At 35.0% G+C, this 17,755-nt stretch overlaps 1 protein-coding gene across 7 annotated transcripts in view; it reads left to right on the top strand.

Moving 5' to 3' along the window:
• The first annotated feature begins 1,112 nt into the window (after positions 1–1,112).
• fzd3b (frizzled class receptor 3b) overlaps positions 1,113–17,755 on the top strand; it is a 73,815-nt gene continuing 57,172 nt past the window's right edge. For 3 of the 7 annotated variants that reach the window (XR_015512703.1, XM_087289342.1, XM_087289344.1), the window contains exons 1-2: positions 1,113–1,390; positions 8,743–9,192. Coding sequence is in view for 5 of the 7 variants with exons in the window: in XM_087289342.1 (XP_087145468.1) it covers positions 8,968–9,192 (225 nt within the window). In the remaining 2 variants the exon portion in view is untranslated. 7 annotated transcript variants of the gene reach the window in all.

The following is a 17,755-nucleotide window of genomic DNA, read 5'->3' as shown; positions in this document are numbered from 1 at the left end:
GACCTTTATTCTGCCGCCCTATGCGCGGATATAACTGAGGACGCGCGGGTGCTGAGTGAGGGAGGGAGGTGTTGCCGACGTTGCTCTCTCTATTCTGCCGCCCTATGCGCAAAAATAACTGAGGACGCGCGGGTGTCGCAGACCTCTATTCTGCCGCCCTATGCGCGGATATAACTGAGGATGCGCGGGTGCTGAATGAGAGAGGGAGGTGTCGCTGACGCTGCCCTCTCTATTCTGTCGCCTATGCGCGAATATATCTGAGGACGCGGGTGGTGAGGGAGGTGTCGCGGACATAACTGAGGACGCGGGTGATAGGAGGGTGTTGCGGACGCCGCCCTCTCTATACTGCCGCCCTAGGCGGCCGCCTAGGTCGACTCTATGAACGCGCCGGCCCTGATTGTAGGACAGTGGTAAAATATTAAGATATAAAATGACAATTAATTTGAATTTAGAGCCGCACATTAATTTATCATTAAATCCCTGTCATTCAATTATTGCTGTAAAAATATTCCACGATTATTTAACAAAGGTTTAATTTCACTGAATTGCATCAATGTTGAAATTACTTATATAAATGAATATGCACATTTTGCTCTGGAAACGAGTGCACATGGACTGTAAGCTTGAATAAAATAAAAATATTGTCATAACCGTAGTTAGCTCCAAGGAAGATGTTTATAACTTAGAATGTAAGATGTGTCTAAACAATAATTAGCATTTTTATGCTTACACTGTAAATTCAAGCAGTATTAAAGTGTCTTATGATAATGAATCACCGTTGAAGTACATCCGTGGAACATGTTACTTTTCTCAGCGCTTGAGAGCCTCGGCTAATCAAAACCGATAGCGATTACCTAATGCAATTTTTCAGAATACATCTAGCAGAGAAGCCTGTGCTGTATGTTTTAATTCTTTTGTAAAATATCAGTTGACATTATTATCACGTTTAAACGCTTACATAATCTAATCCAATAATTTATCCATCAAGACTCAAAACGTCGCGGGATTTGAATGCACCTCAACGGCGGTTTGTGCATCTGAGCCACCAAGCGCCCCCTATAGGAGATAATAGTTAACATCTCATAATAACAGCTGAAGGTGGGGCGAACTGCGAGTTTCGCTGTGAATATTCAAAGCCGCCAGTCGCCCGTGACGCTCTTCATGTGCTCGTTTCGGTTAGTTTTTCATTTTTTTTTCTATCATTCAGCGTCTCAATACAAATAAGCAGCAGAGACGAGTGTTTTCACACTGACTGACTGTCTGAGAGAAACTGCAGCGCGGACTTCACAGCGTGTTTCATAATTGTTGGTGCTGAAATCAAACCTGCCAGTGAATCCACACGCTGTATTTTGTCATACGGAGAAACCAGCAGGATCCTTGCCAGGGAAAGGTAAAGTTTCATATGCTTTTCATTGGACACGCTGCTCGGCCGTTTAACCCTGCTAAATGTGTATAATTGACATACATTTCACATGCTGTTCCTCTCTGGAAATGGATGTTGATTTATGGTCAGACATGAGTAACCTCATCATATGTGCCACACTGCTGACACCGCAGTCCTGCATGAAATATTGAAATATTCGGAGTATATGATATGTGTAATGCAGGTGTATGTAGACCTGCTACATCACATAATTAAATTATTACAAGCGAGTACTATTCGTTTGACATGTCTGTTAGTGTGTACGTTAGGGTCCTCACATTAGATGTTTTCAGTGTTTGTTTTGTGGTTTCCTAGCTGTTTGAGACAGGTTGTGTGTTTGTAGACTCGCACAAACGTGTTTAAAGGGGGTTGGGAGTTAGCTAGTTAGCTCCATTCAATTCAGATTTAACACAATCAGGATTGAGATCATGAGGAAATTAGTATTTTTGCATATCCTCGTACATATCTCTCCCATCTTATGACTCTATTGTAGGGCTGCACAATATGTCATTTCAGCATCGATATCACAATGTTTATTCGCAATAGACACATCACAGGATATATGCAATGTTGAGTTTGTATTATAATTTTTGGTTGGCATGTGTTTTTTTAATGCTTGTTGTATAATGCCTTTAAAAGCATTCAGGTATAAGAAATTGTACTATTTGTAATCTTAACTACAATTAATTGTATTGAATTATTTGTATTTTTAGCATTAAGTTACTGTACTTGAATACTGTTAGACTTGGGAAACAATAAAACACTTTATTTCAAATGTATCTTTTTCTTGACTGTATTTATAGATCATGCATCAATTGGACGGACAACAATGAGAATGTGTCGGGGACCCCAAAACGTTTATAGATTGCTTATTAGATTTAATGCAGATGCAAATAGTAAACGTAAATTCATTAATCTCTGACTAAATATGTGCATGAAAATACAACACATGCAAATACAGAAACGCACTGCAAGTAACACAGATCACAACAAAAATTTGTCGAGGGACCCCAAAAAGTTTATAGTTTGTTTCTTAGATTTTATGGAGACGCAAATAATAAACATTAATTCATCAATGTCTGACTAAATATGTGGATAAAAATCCTCACAACACATGCAAATACAGAAATGTGCTCTGAATAGCTTACACTTCCAACTAAAATGTTTCAAGGGAACCCCAAAAAGTTTATAGATTGTTTATTAGATTTAATGCAGATGCAAACAGTAAACATTAATGCATCAATCTCTGACTAAATATCTGCATGAAAATACTCACAACACATGCAAATACAGAAATGCACTGCAAGTAGCACAGATCACAACAAAAATGTGTCTGGGGACCCCAAAAAGTTTATAGATTGTTTGTTAGATTTAATGCAGATCATGTAAACATTGATTCATCAATGTCCGACTAAACATGTGCATGAAAATACTCGCAACACATGCAAACACAAACATTAACTGCAAATAGGACAGACATCAATGAAAATGTGTAGAGGGACCCCAAAACGTGTTTAGATTGTTTATTGGATTTAATGCAGATGCAAATAGTAAACATTAGTTCATTAATCTCTGACTAAATATGTGCATGAAAATACTTACAACACATGCAAATACAGAAATGTGCTCCAAACAGCACAGACCACAACTAAAATGTGTCTGGGGACCCCAAAACGTTAATAGATTGTTTATTAGATTTTATGCAGATGCAAATAGTAAACATTAATGCATCAATCTCTGACTAAATATATGCGTGAAAATACTCACAACGCATGCAAATACAAACATTAACTGCAAATAGGACCGACATCAATGAAAACGTGTCAGGGACTGATTTTATGGAGGAGCACTCCCACTGCAGAATCATCCCAATCCATCTAACATTATAAATTCTTTACAGAGATATGAAGTAATCTGGTGAAATTGTATTCATATCGCAATATATATATATATATATATATATATATATATATATATATATATATATATATATATATATATATATATATTAGCGCTGTCAAAATTAACGCGTTAACGCATGCGATTAATTTTAAATAATTAACGCGTAAAAAAAAAATTAACGCAATTAACGCAGTTCAGGTTTTTTTACTTCCTGTTGTGGTGGACGTGTGTTCAGCATGCAATAAATGTGGATAAGACCAAGGAAGCACTTTTTGAAGGCAAGTTCCAGTATAAAACAATTAGTTGCATCACAGGTTATCCAGAGTTTCATGCAATTTCGGGTGTTTCATTTTTAACTATCGACATCTGTTGTAAGTTGATACCGCATGGCGAACAGAAAGAAAATCCTCCGCATTTCGTGACTCGGTGTTCTTTTAAGGTAAGGTTCCTTTTAAGGCTACACGGTAGAATTTTAATAAGAGTACTATTTTAATCATATTAAAATCGGAGTATTGGTGTCTTATGTAAATGTACTCAGAACGTCTGGTGAAGTCGCGAGCTGTCAAAGACAGGGCATTACTCAGCCTTTCAGCATGAGCCCTCCAAGTTTAGTGTGTTTCCTCATTAAACGCAACGAAAGCGTATGCTTCACGTTGTTGTGTTAGAATCCTTGTGAAATACCGTAATACTTCAGGACGCTTAGTTTAAGCAAATTTGATGAACGTGATCATGCGTGTTGAATCTGAGGGGAGTTGCTCCAGTATGGAAGGCCGTTGGGGCCAAAATATTTTTTTTGTCTTGCGTTTACATTAATTTTACATTTAAATAGCCAAAATTACAAGTTTCAGTATTTTAAATCTGATTAATCGCGATTGATCGTGATTAATTTTAAAAAAAAGGTGCGATTAATTAGTTAATTTTGTTTTAATCGATTGACAGCACTAATATATATATATATATATATATATATATATATATATATATATATATATATAGATGGCATAATGTTTAATTGAATTCATTTTAATAATAATAAAAATCACAATGGTAATTTTGTCAATATTGTGCAGCCCTAATTGAGATCATGAGTAAAATTGTGTAAATTAGTATTTTTGCATATCCTCGTACACATCACTTCCATCTTATTTATGTCTCTAGCTTCTTTCATGCAATTAATCTGAACTAAATTCATTATTAAGTTAAATTCATTATTCAGTGTTAATGCAAATGCAAATTTATTTAGTTTATATAGGCTCTATATTTTATTATTTAATTTTTATTTTTTTTATTAATTTATTTACAGTAGGTACAAAAAACAGTAACAATCAGGATCTTTTAGACAAAACGTTCTCATTGAAAGTGAAACCCATTAAAAATACAGTATTTTATTCCAACACCATTTAAACAACAGCCAACAAAACAAAGTTACACATTTTTAACCAATATGCTTCAAAATATCTTTTTTTAAAATCCTCAAATGTGACTTGATAAGCAAATAATCCTTATTTTGAGCACTACATGCATATGGAAATTTACATTGCATTGTTTTTTTTCACTAAAAAGCAGTGGGATTATGTAAATGAACTTTCATTTAATTTTTGTGTATTTTTGTGTAATTTTTGTGTATTTTTGCGTATCCTCGTACACATCACTCCCATCTTATTTATGTCTCTCTTGCTTATTTCATGCAATTAATCCGAATTAAATTCAGTGTTGATGCAAATACACATTTTTTAGGCTATATAGGCTTAATATTTTTATTTATAAATCTTTTTTACATTTGTTACAAAAACAGTAACAATCAGGATCTTTCAGACAAAACGTCCTTCTTGAAACCCATTTAAAGTACAGTATTTTATTCCAGCACCATTTAAACAAAAAGTCATACATTTGCTTCAAAATATTTTTGTTTTTTCTTCCCCAAATCTGACTTGTTAAGCAAAGAATCCCCTTTTTACCTGTTTTTGAGTACTACATACAACACAATTTCAGTGTTGATGCAAATACACATTTTTCGGCTATATGGGCTTAATACTGAAAGGTTGATAATCATCAGAAAATGGAATTATATTTAAAAGTAATCCAAATTAATGTTGAATAAATTAAATGAAAATGACGGACTAGTGCCTACTCATTGTTTGAAACTAAGTTGTGCAGCATGAATGTACTTTTATTAATATTATTGTTGGGCTGGGCGAAAAATGCAATCTCTAATTATTTTCCATATTGAATGAAAACGATATATATTTTGACATAAGTTGTTAATGCTTTCAGATTTAAAAGAGTATCCCAATATTAACTGACGCCACAAAAATTGAAGGGTCCATTACATTTGAAGGGCTTACCGTTTTCGGCTGAAGCATTTTTAAATCAACACACTTCTAGATTCCCATTGTTGCACATTTCTGCTGTGTGATTGGCTCTTGAGTAAAAAAGTCCAGAGCCTATCATTATTATTGATATACATTTTTATCGCTATTTGATATAATATCGTTTATCTGCTCAGCTCTATATTATAGTCATTTATATATGTAATTTTTTTTTTATAGTATGGTCACTATGGTGAGCTCTGATGTGACATGTGAATTTCCCTTTGGGAGTAATAAAGTCTAAAACTAATTTAAAGTATTTCTTAAATATTTCTGATAATTTATTAAAAAGTACGAGACACATAAATCTTAATCAAGCACATTTATAATCCTTTAAATAAAGAAAATCTTATTTCACTAATACATTAGGTAAAGAAAATACTGTAAAACTTATATACCAGTCTTGTTTTTTTTTTGCATATTTTCTGCCTGTGAGAAACATGTCCTAAAATAACCTTTAATTTCATCATTCTGTTACAAACCCCTGATGTTAGTCTAGGGTTGTGGGGTTTGACATTTATTTAATTAAAATATATTTATATAAACAGTGAATGAGTGGAAAGACAACCAAAGTAATGCCAAAAATGTGTGTTTTTATTTACAATCCCAAAGTGAACAACAACAACGAATTAATCAAAAATAAAAAAAAGTAAGGCAAAAATATACTATTTACAATATGTACAACACTGAGACAAATAAAGATGAGGAAAACAAGAGAGCTGGCAGAAGGGACGCGGGCGGCGCTAAAGAAATGAAAAGAACAAAACCCAAACTAAATCTAACTCCCCAGAAGCATCTAGCAAACTAACTATGTGAAAAACAGTATAATTATGTCCTAACTATCTACTCTATCTATCTATCCAAAAAGTACAAGGAGTGGCGCTCGCCCCTAACCTAGTGTACTAGACAGCAGAGTAGTCAGCAGAGTAGTAATATAAATCTGAACATTTGTGTTCGATGTTATGTCTGAAAAATGACCCCAGACATGTTCCTGATAGGTTTTGCGAGGTTCAGCTAGATAATGGATTGTTGGTTTTGGTTTACGGCTGTTATCACAGCTGTTTAAATGCTCTTGTCTACTACAGTAGCTGTTTACATGCTGGGTTTATATGCAAGCTTACGTTGCCAGACACAAAACTAATGAAGTTAACTAGTAAAAAATGGGCAGTTTTGCACACACTGACTTCAGTATTTTACGCCATATGAATATGTGTTTAGATATGTTTGGGTGGCGGTACAATTCAAAATAAATCTAGTATTTTTAAAAAAACAAACTTTAATGAAACGTTTTTTTTATAATAACACAATTTCTATGCAATTATTAATAAAAGTAATGTTTGTATGTGTATTTATGGTTATTTTGTCTTAAAAATATAAACTCAAGGACTCATATTTGCAACTATAGTTGCTTTTGACCACCTTGGCTTGCTGAATTAAATCCAGTTTCCTCCACAGTCCAAAGACGTGGTATTGGTGAATTGAATAAACTAAATTGGCCGTAGTGTATGTGTGTGAATGAGTGTGTATGTATGTTTTCCAATACTAGGTTACAGCTAGGAGGGCATCCGCTGTGTAAATCATATTCTGGATAAGTTGGTGGTTCATTTCACTGTTGCGACCCCTGATGAACAAAGGGACTAAGCCGAAGGAAACTGATAAAAAAAAAAAAGCAAGCGATAGGAAACATTGAAAGTTGTTTGTAAATTTATAAAGTTTTTAGAAGACACCAAAATGTAAATTTAATATCTGTTAACTATGTTTTATGTCTATACGCTTTTTAAAGACAATTATATGATAAAAATGCATAAGACTTTTATAGACGTGCTACATGGTTCTTTGTAAATAAATGCTGGCTTTCACAGTGGTTTGAACATAAAACAATAAAGCTTTCCCACAAAAAACTCAAGTATTGTGTTGTTTCAGCTCATTTTAAATGAGTTTAAATGTCATTTTTTGTTAGTATCTGGAGCTAAAGCACAAAATCATGAGCGTTGCTTGGCCTATTTTGCGAGGCTGTAGCCCCCCTATATTTTTACCCAGCCCCCCTAAAACTTTTGCGATTAGCCCATAAACTGTACACTAAATTATCGCCTCAGTCCCCAAATTTGATAAGAAAACGGTGGCAGAATTCGGCTCCTACCCGTCTTTTGTTTTTCATTTGTTCAGCAAACCACAGCCGTGGACAACGAGAGAATGAGGTGTGTGCTTGTTGATATAAAAATATATAATATCTGCTTATTTGCTGTTCTTTGATATAGAGAACCTTGTATTACCCTAATGTCACACAGGAGCATTGGGGTTTTCTCGGCGTTCACCTCATCAGCACAGCTGTTTCCTCCAGCAATAATTGGAACTCTTAACGAACATTTCGCTATTTTTATTTCAAAATGAACAACCAATATTAAACACTTTACAGTTAGTGTGCCATTTACCATACCATACAGTCCTGCACAGAAAGGATTAAACACAGTGACAGAAGCACTTAGAGAATGTACTCGCTTTAACTGTCACTGACTCACTGACAGAGATAGAAACAAAACATCAAGTGTTGTCTAGTAGTAAAAAAAAAAAAAAAAAAATATATATATATATATATATATATATATATATATATATATATATATACATATATAAAATCGCCCCTGCATGAAGAAAAACTCTGTTACTGTAAACTCTGTTATAGTTTAAACAATACATTGAAGCAATTACTAACAAAATCAAATGTTCCCCGTTGCATTTAGCTTTTTTTCTTCATTAATAATGGATTCTGTATTCTGTATATATATATATATATATATTGCTTGTGGGGGCTAATAATTTTGACCTTTAAATGATGCTTAAAAAATTAAAAACTGCTTTTATTCTAGCCGAAATAAAACAAATCAGACTTTCTTCAGAAGAAAAAATATTATAGGATTACTGTGAAATATACTGCAATAAAATGTACTATTTAAATGTCATTACAGATATCGGCTATCAGCTGCCATTAATAGAGCCCCATTATTTGAAGACCACCCAGCCTGAAGACTATTTCTCCTTCATCTGCAGTGTTGCCAGAATGTGAGACGGGATGCATACCAGTTTTAAGGACTCTGATCAAAGCATGCACTGATCCGAGACGCTGGGCAAAAACAGGTATCCATGAAGACACACCGGGCAGGGGATGGAAGCAGCAGATCACTGCGGTATACCTTACACACGATGGCTGTGGTGGATATCTGAATAAACCCTGAAAAGTGCTCCTGTTCGGCCTCTCTGTCTCTCCGCTCCAGCATGGGCTGTGTTGTGGATTTACCTTGGCGAGGGATGTGGATTCTTTCGGTGGTTTCTCTGTTGTCTGGCAGTATGGCCATTTACATGGACTCGGTGGGCAGTCACAGCTTGTTCACCTGCGAGTCGATCGGACTGCGGATGTGCCAGGATCTGCCCTACAATAACACCTTCATGCCAAACCTCCTCAACCACTACGACCAGCAGACCGCCGCTCTGGCCATGGAGGTAAATCTGCTTTTCTTCTGTATTGGCTGTGGATTCAATTCAATTGTATTAAGCTTTATTTCCATAGCACTTTTACAACGTAGATTGTCCCAAAGCAGCTTGACGTAGAAGTTCTGGTATATTGAAACTCAGTTTAGTCCAGTTCATTGTAGTTTACAATTCACTGCTGATAGTATTTTGTTGGTGGTATTCAAATTTCTTTTCAAAATTTATTCAAAATGTATTTTTTTTATTTATTAATTTTTTTAACTGCTGAAGCTTTTCTTGTGGTGTTCGTTATTATCACGATATTGACCGACGCTGCAAGAAAGGTTACTTGAACAGGTATAATAATGCAAAAAATCATGCTTCTCTTTCTTTGATTTTGTCTTGTTTCTTGCATAAATATCAAAAAATTCTTAGATCAAGTCAAATTAATTGTTTTGTTTTCACCTTCAGAAGAAACAAGTCAAATTTTGTTTAAAACAAGCAACATTATCTGCAAATGGGTTAGCAAAATAATGTGGTTTTTGACTAGAAACGAGTCCATTAAGTGCACACAGCATGCCATATTATCTGATTATTGTTAGAAATAATACCAAAAACGCAGTTGACTGTGTAAAGCCACATAAAACAAAACAAAAATATGATGTATATGCCGAGTCCAGCGGCTAATCAGCCAGAATCAGCTGAGGTGAAGTGACAGTGACCAGTGAGACCTAGCTGTCACTCAAGTGGCCATGGCCTTAAAGGGCCATGAAACCCCCTTGTTTCAGCAGGGTGTTTTCACACCTCTACTTTGGAAAAAGTCTGAAAAGTGGGCGTGTCCAGCTCTGTTTAGGTGGGAGTGTCGGAGGAACTAAAGTGGGATGGTGTGGGAGTGTCTATAAGGGCACGCTGAATTTCAGAGTCCAAACACACACACACGGGAGAAAGTGACTGTGTTTACATGGTCATCTGTAGTCGAATTATTTGCCAAATGATTAAATGGTGGACTTTAACTGCAGTTCGGCTCTTTCATTCAGGGAATTCAGTCACGTCCCTCAGGACAAACGAGATATTTGATTCGAGGAACTGCTCTAAGCGTGTATTTTTCATGCAATGTTTGATACCGCACGGCGAATGAGAGAAAAAAAAACCTCAGCATTTCCCGGAAACTTAAATGCACACGGCAGGTAGTGTCAGAAAGCCGCGTGTGTTATTCCGGTCACAAAATGCGGTGAAAATCCTACATGAGGTTAAAGTTTGGTTGTAGTGCCAACATTTTTACACTCAGTGCAATAGTTATTCGATACGAACAAACTGAGGAAACAAAGAGCACTGCTCGCTCACTTACCAAATCTGTAGAGACAGGACAATCACCAGCAACTAGAGCCGCGTCTTTATTAAGAGAAGACTACAAGCGAATCCAGATCTCAGCTTTTGCAGATGAGAACAGCTCTCAGGTAAACAATGTTCCTCCTTAGACACGTAAGTTATTGTTGTCGAGCGTCGCGTACACTGTAAATCCACGTGTGACTCCAGCTGAGCTCTCACAGAGAGAAAATGAAAACAAAACTTAACGGCAGCAAACTATAAAAGCAACACTTCATGCTTGTTTTGCCAACACAACGTGGCGTCTCTGTCGTCTAAACACTGTGACAGTAATGAATATTAATGAAGTTGCACAATAGAGCGCGCTGATTGGTTTGAACCAAGTCTTACTCATGCATTAATGCATCACACTGTAAGACGTAATAAGACACACTCTGGCACAGACGTTCATTCTGCATGCTGGAATACAACGCTATTATCTCATGTTTTTAGCAGCATGGGACACATATACGACTGTCAAAAAATGTGTTTTGGTGTTTCGTGACCCTTTAATTATGCAGACTTAATATAACTTAATGAAAACGGAATGAATGAGTTTACCCCCTCACTTGTCATGAAGGGTAATATTAGCTATATACACCAAAATTATTTTTGTACCAGGTAGAGCTGCACAATTAATCGAAAAAAGATTGCGATCTCGACTCGACCCCTAGACGATCTTAATCCAGCATTTCTACAATTTTGCCAATCATATTTTCGAGTTCAGGAGAGAAGAAAAGGCGGCTGCACGAGTCTTTTCATTGTTTCACACACGTTGCTCAGTGACATGGACACCTCCAAATGATGTTGAATAAGTCACATACTGTATTTATAATGTATAATTCACCTAAAAAATGTCATTTTTGTCATCATATAATGATGTTTTTGTGGCCGGGAAATCACACGTGACGCGAGTTGCTGACCGTGAGCTCTTATCACAGAGAGGGTGGGCACGCACCCAACTTAATGATAGACATGCGCGCATCTACTTTAGTGAACAGAACCTGCATGCATATGCTGTAACAGGTAATATAGTTGTAAATAATATTAAGTTTGTGGCACAGAGTGATCGTTTGAGAGCCGCGTGCGAAGTATGAACAAGCAACTTAGCAGTGAAAATGAAACCGTAAGTGTGCACATCATTTAAATAATCAAATCACATTTTAGAGTTATGATTACGACAAGCATTTGATATGTTTCCTAGTGAACAGAGTTGGGCATGAAAATAAATGTTTACAGTGTTAGTATACCTACTCTAGCCTATATATTGATGAATATAATCTAATAATGACAACTGTCTGATTTTACCAGTGAATAAAATTGTCTAATAATGTCAAACATAATAATTTAACATCAGAATTATTATGAGTAGAATAGAATTATTTATAGAAACCAGTAGACCTAAACAAAATATTATTATGTATTTTTTGCCATATGTTTGTTTTTACCATACCTTTATTTTACTTCTACAAAATCGTGAGAAAATCGTGATCTTTATTTCAAGCAAAAAATCCCATTTTAGCCAGAATCGTGCAGCTCTACTACCAGGCTGTGAACATGTTTTTATCAGCTGTAAAGTTGGCCATTTTAACATTGGACTCAATAGAAATTTGCTTTATTTTGGATCCAGGCCTAGCAAACTTTCGATGAAGTGTAGTTTCAGTCACTTTCGTATCAGCTTCATGAGAGAGAGTGGAAGGTTGCTGCTTGGTGACGGCAGAGGATGATGAGAGAGGACCAGGTCTAGACTCTTTGTTTTGGTTTTGCTTTCGGTAACCTAGGTTAAACGGGTTAACCTTGCTTAACCTGTTTTTTTTTTTATTGTTAAAACTATTTATAAGTTTGTCGATTTTTCCACCTTCCTGATGACCAGGAGTCTTCTAACATTATTACAGAAGCATTGTGCAGCCCTAGTTTTAAAAACTAATTTGTAATAGATTTATTGTTTCTTTGCAATGACGACAGAACATATTATTCTACTAGTTATTTTGAAAGATACTAGTATTTAGCTTAAAGTGCAAAGACTTAACTAGGTTTAATTAGGTTATTGAATTAGGTTAATTAAGTTATTGGATAGCAGTGTTTTTTTTCTGTAGCCAATTGAAAAATAAAAAAATCATTGATCGGGCTAATAATGTTAACCTTGAAAAAAATGAAGCCGCTTTTACTCCAGTCAAACTAAAATAAATAACCTTTTCCAGAATTTAAAAAGAAATACTGTGAAAATGTCCTGGGTCTGGATCATTTGGGAAATATTTGATAAAGAATAAATATTTCACGAGGAGAAAATAATTTTGACTTCAACTGTACATGTTCAGAGTAAACAAATCAGTGTCAAACAAATTAAATTGCAAAAGGATTATTAAGAACAACAGGTAATGCAACTTTGGACTGCCTCCCTATATATCAGGGGTCTCAAACTCGCGGCCCGCGGGCCATTTGCGGCCCTCAGTGCAATATTTTGTGGCCCGCGCCGACCGCTGTACTCTGACAGAATCAGCGGAGCGGGGAGAGAGAGCGCTCCCCGCTCCACTGATTCTATCCGTACACAGCGCGCTTGTCACTCAATGCGCGTTGTCGCGCGCGTTCTGATCAGCTGTGTTGTCGCGCGCGTACTCAAGAGCGGTGTTATCGCGCGCCTACTGAAGGGCGGGACCGAGGGTGTGTCGCGTCGCGGGGGCACTTTTGATCATTTTGGAAGGGCACTTTCTATGCAAGACTAAAAAGGGCATGTGCTCTGCACAGGTTGAGCCCTATGTGTGCACGTGCCTGCCCTGCATCTTATATATATCATAGGTAGATACAGACTGGTACAGACTGATGTGACTGGAGTGGGGTGGGGGTGTTTTATTTATACATATATACACCTTTTTTTAGGTGAGGGAATGGAAGTTTTGAGTGAGTTCCCCCACTTTTTTCCCTAGGACTTCAATAAGTCAAAGTACAGGTCTAGACTTAATGATGATCATATTCACGCCATACTGAGGGTCTCAACTGCTTCCGCTCTAAAGCCAAATGTGGTTCAGATTTGTGAGAAGAAGCGCTGTCAAGTCCCTGGCAGCAAGAAATAGGCAAAAGATGCCATGTTCAGAAGAACTGTTCATAATCTTCACTCAATGTTCTATTAATGTTCAGGACACTTCATGTTCAGAAGAAATAATTAAAACTGTTAATAATGACATTTGAGGACTTTTTTTTGTGAAATCCCTTATGCGGCCCAGCCTCACCCAGACTTTGCCTCCTGCTGCCCCCAGGTAAATTGAGTTTTAGACCCCTGCTATATATCATGACACTGTCACTTTATCATAATTCTCTGGTTTACAAGCCTTTTTGCACTATATACTGTTCTATACCTGCACAACTCTGGTTTGCACTCATTGCCATATGCCCTTAATGTCATTGTATTGTATTGTTTTGTATTGTTTACAAATTTGTATTCATTTTTTTATTCTTTAGACTACATTTTATCCATATATTTAGATAACATTTTAATTATAATTGTATTTATTGTAAATTCTTTCTTAAAACTGTATTTTTTGTATTAACATTATATGTTAGGCACCTAGGGTTTGAGAATAACGTAATTTCGATTCTCTATATGTCCTGCACATGTGGTTGAATTAAAAATAAAGCCGACTTTGACTTACAATAAAGTCTCATTAGTAAATGTTAGTAACTGTAATCTGGCTGTTAATGTTAAAACAACCCTGAATTTTATTAACTTCATTTAACAAAACTGTTTTGTTGTTTTTCTAGCCATTAACTGAGAAATGAACATCGCCTTTGGTTAATAAAAGCTTTCATGAATTTAGTTAAATTAACTGATGTTAACTGTTGGAGCCTTATTGCGCAGAGTTAACGAGAGGGTGCTCGCTGCAGAGCCATTTGAGGAGAGTTGAGCTCCAGCGAGGGGGAGCATGAGCTGTCGCTCCTCCTCCTGTAAGCTGTTTTAATGCGTACACCAACCCCACCCCTAACCCTACCCCCAGTGACATCACTCGTAGAAGAAGTTCAAAAAAGGTGGAGCTCAAGCTTAAGCTCCCCCTCGCTGGAGCTCAGCTCTCCTCGAATAGCTCTGCAGCGAGCACCACTTGGAGTTAACTGACAACACCCTTAAAATAGTCACAGAATGGATATTCAATTTTTCAGCATGTTGTAGGCAAGATGAACTATTAAGCTAAATAATGAAGTCTTCAATTATTTGTTTTCTGTTATGAACACCACTGCTAACACAATTCGAGTTTTCTTAGAAAGGAAGTTCCTATACGCTTTAATAATAAATAATTATTCACAGTTTTTTTTAAGTGCCTGCGATAGCAATATTGTCCATGTTCATAATCACGACATATTGAATTATTGAAAATCAGCACATGTCTGCTTCTGTCTTATATTGCTGGGGTTTAGAGAAGGTGTCAAGGAATCCGGGTTGCCATGGAGCTTGTGGTTCGTTGTTGGCGCTTTGATGAGCTTGAATAATTCAGACCACCAGTGGTTCTTGACAATTGCTTTTCACTTAATAAGTGTATGTGCTATTTATGGTTTTGCTCGTGTTATTTTAATATTCAAGGTTGTAGCGTGCTGTGAAGGAATGCTTCTTGTACAGCACCTTGATTTGAGTGTGTCGGCTATAATCTGCATTCATTTTAAAACTTTATTCAGGTTGTGGAGAAGCATTATGGCAATTTTTTTGCAGTGTTCACTGGTGGTTTTGCATAATTATGAAGCATTTATTTATTAAATAGGCTAGTAGTATAATATGTTTGTTTATAAATGGGTTATATATTGTTTTAATATAATTTATATAACATTTTTATAAGGAAAGTTGGACATTTTTAAAAAGGTACCACCAGGAAAAATCATAAGTAATTTATCAAAAATCATATTTAGCTTTTAAATATATTTTTGTGTCAATTTTATTTATTTGTTTCTATTTATATATTTGTCTGAGTAACTTTTTATTGGAATACGATTTTGTTTTTATTATGTAATATTTTATGTATTCTCATTTTGCCATGAAATAGCCATAAGTTGCTGATGTGGCAAGAAAAAAATAAATAATTTATTATTTCTGACATTTCTAAAAGAGGTTTATTATATACACCAGTAGCATAATGTACTCGTTTACTTATTGGTTACATATTATTTTAGCACAAAAAAAAATATTAATGCTCTGATTTACAGAAGCGTGAAGACACACTAAAAATGTCATTTAGTGTAACAATTATTTATATACTTATTTTTTATCACATGAACATTAAATGAGCAACTGATCATATGCACATTATTTAAAAAAACTCAAATACCATTTTTATTTCTAATTAGGAAGAATTGTCATTTGTATCAGTCTGGAGAATAAAGCACAAGTAATGTTTTACTCAAACTTGTATATAATTTTGTATATATAAATACAAAACAGAGGCTTAAACATTGAGGCATGTTTATATTTGTTTTTCTATTTACACAAATGCAACGTTTTAACTTAAGTAGAATTTAGAAATCAACAATTTCTGAAAAACCTTAAAAGGAAGAAATTTGTTATTCTGACCAATAAAAGAATATGAATATACAATCTGTCGATGTGTTTTACTTGAAATTTGTTATAATTGTTATTTATATTATTATTTTATTTTTATATAAAACAATGGTTGACTTTTAACAGCAGGAAAAAATAAGAAATTAACATTTTCTCAATAACCTTTAAATAGTCTTTTTTTTATTCTGGCCAATAAAAAAATAGCAAATGTTATTTTACTTGAAATTTGTATTATTCATTTTAGTGTTTTATTTTATGTTTATATAAAATATCTTATTAAAAACAATGCCAGTGCTTTAACTGCAAGCAAATTAAGAAATCAACATTTGGTGAATAACCTTGAAATGAAGAAATTAGTTTTTAAATTATAATAAAAATGATTAATTTAAAATGTGTAAATGTTTTTTTTTTTTTTTTGCTGCTTGAAATTCATATTTTAGTTTATTTTATATAAAGTATCCTATTAAAATCAATGCCAGTGTTTTAATAATAATAACAATAATAATAATACACGTTTTAAGTAAAAAAACATTTACACATTTATTTATTTATTTATTATTATGATTAACCTTGAAATAAAGAAATGTGTCATTCTGATCAATAAAAATAAAAAATAATAAATGTGTAAATGTTTTTTGCTTGAAATTTGTAATTATTATTATTATTATTATTATTATTATTTATATATAAATTATCTTATAAAAAAACAATTGTCATGTGTGGGTTATAACCTTTCAAATTTGTTAATGAAAAAAAACAAACAAACGAGTGTATTGAGCAGCTTATAGTGTCATTTAATATCGAAAACATTCTCATGTTCCCTTTCTCCCCGTCTGTGTAACGCAGATGCTGCTTGCTCAGGTTTTTCCCCTAGTTTTAAAGCCTGCCACGGCCATTTTGATGAATCATATCCATATGAAAGGCGGTGAGATCATTTTAGCCCAGAGGATTTTTTTCTTTTTCTTTTTTAACAGGTAATGGATCTGTTATTCATCATAAAAATAATCTCAGGTGCTATTATGTCTGTCAGTGAGGATTGAAGACATAATCTCCTTCCTTTTGATAAAAAGGCTAAAATAATTATGTAAAAATAATGTATCGCTGCAAAATAAAAATGGTTCCAAACACTCCATATTGATAAATACTTGAATACAGATACTAAAAGTATAAATAATATAATTATTTCATCCTCACAAAAGTCCATGTTTTGCAGAAATGTCTCAAGCAGCTTCATAAATCTGGTCCAAACCTCTATGTCTGAGTGCTTGTTGAATGCTGCTTTAATTCCACGTGTTGAAGCAACTAATGGGTGTTTTTTCTCCATTGTGATGGCTTTAAAATCTCCGCTGAGGTCTATAATGGCTGGATTGATTGTGTTTTCTCCCATTGTTTCAGTCAATTACACGATGAAGAGCCTCAGTGTCCATCTGTTTAGTTCAGCCGTGGCTGTAGGGCTCGGAGTTGGAGGTGGTTCATCTGTCAGGGGTGTACAGTTTCCCTTGTGGATGTGTTTTACATCAGCCAGAGATGCCCTGCTGGTGAACCAGAGCTAGAGAGAGTGTCAAAACAAGCCTTACCACCCCCCCCAACTCCTGTGTTTCTGCATCAGTGCTGCTCTGTGATGATGATGATGATGAGGCGTGTCTGCCTGATGAACGATGAAGCACTTTTTTTGTGATGCTGTTGCAGGATTTCCAT

This window comes from Danio rerio, chromosome 17, assembly GCF_052040795.2.
Source record: "Danio rerio strain M-AB ecotype USA chromosome 17, GRCz13ab, whole genome shotgun sequence".
NCBI lineage: Eukaryota > Metazoa > Chordata > Actinopteri > Cypriniformes > Danionidae > Danio > Danio rerio.
The sequence above is the reverse complement of the archived record's forward strand: the minus strand, read 5'-3'. Positions and strand labels throughout refer to the sequence as shown.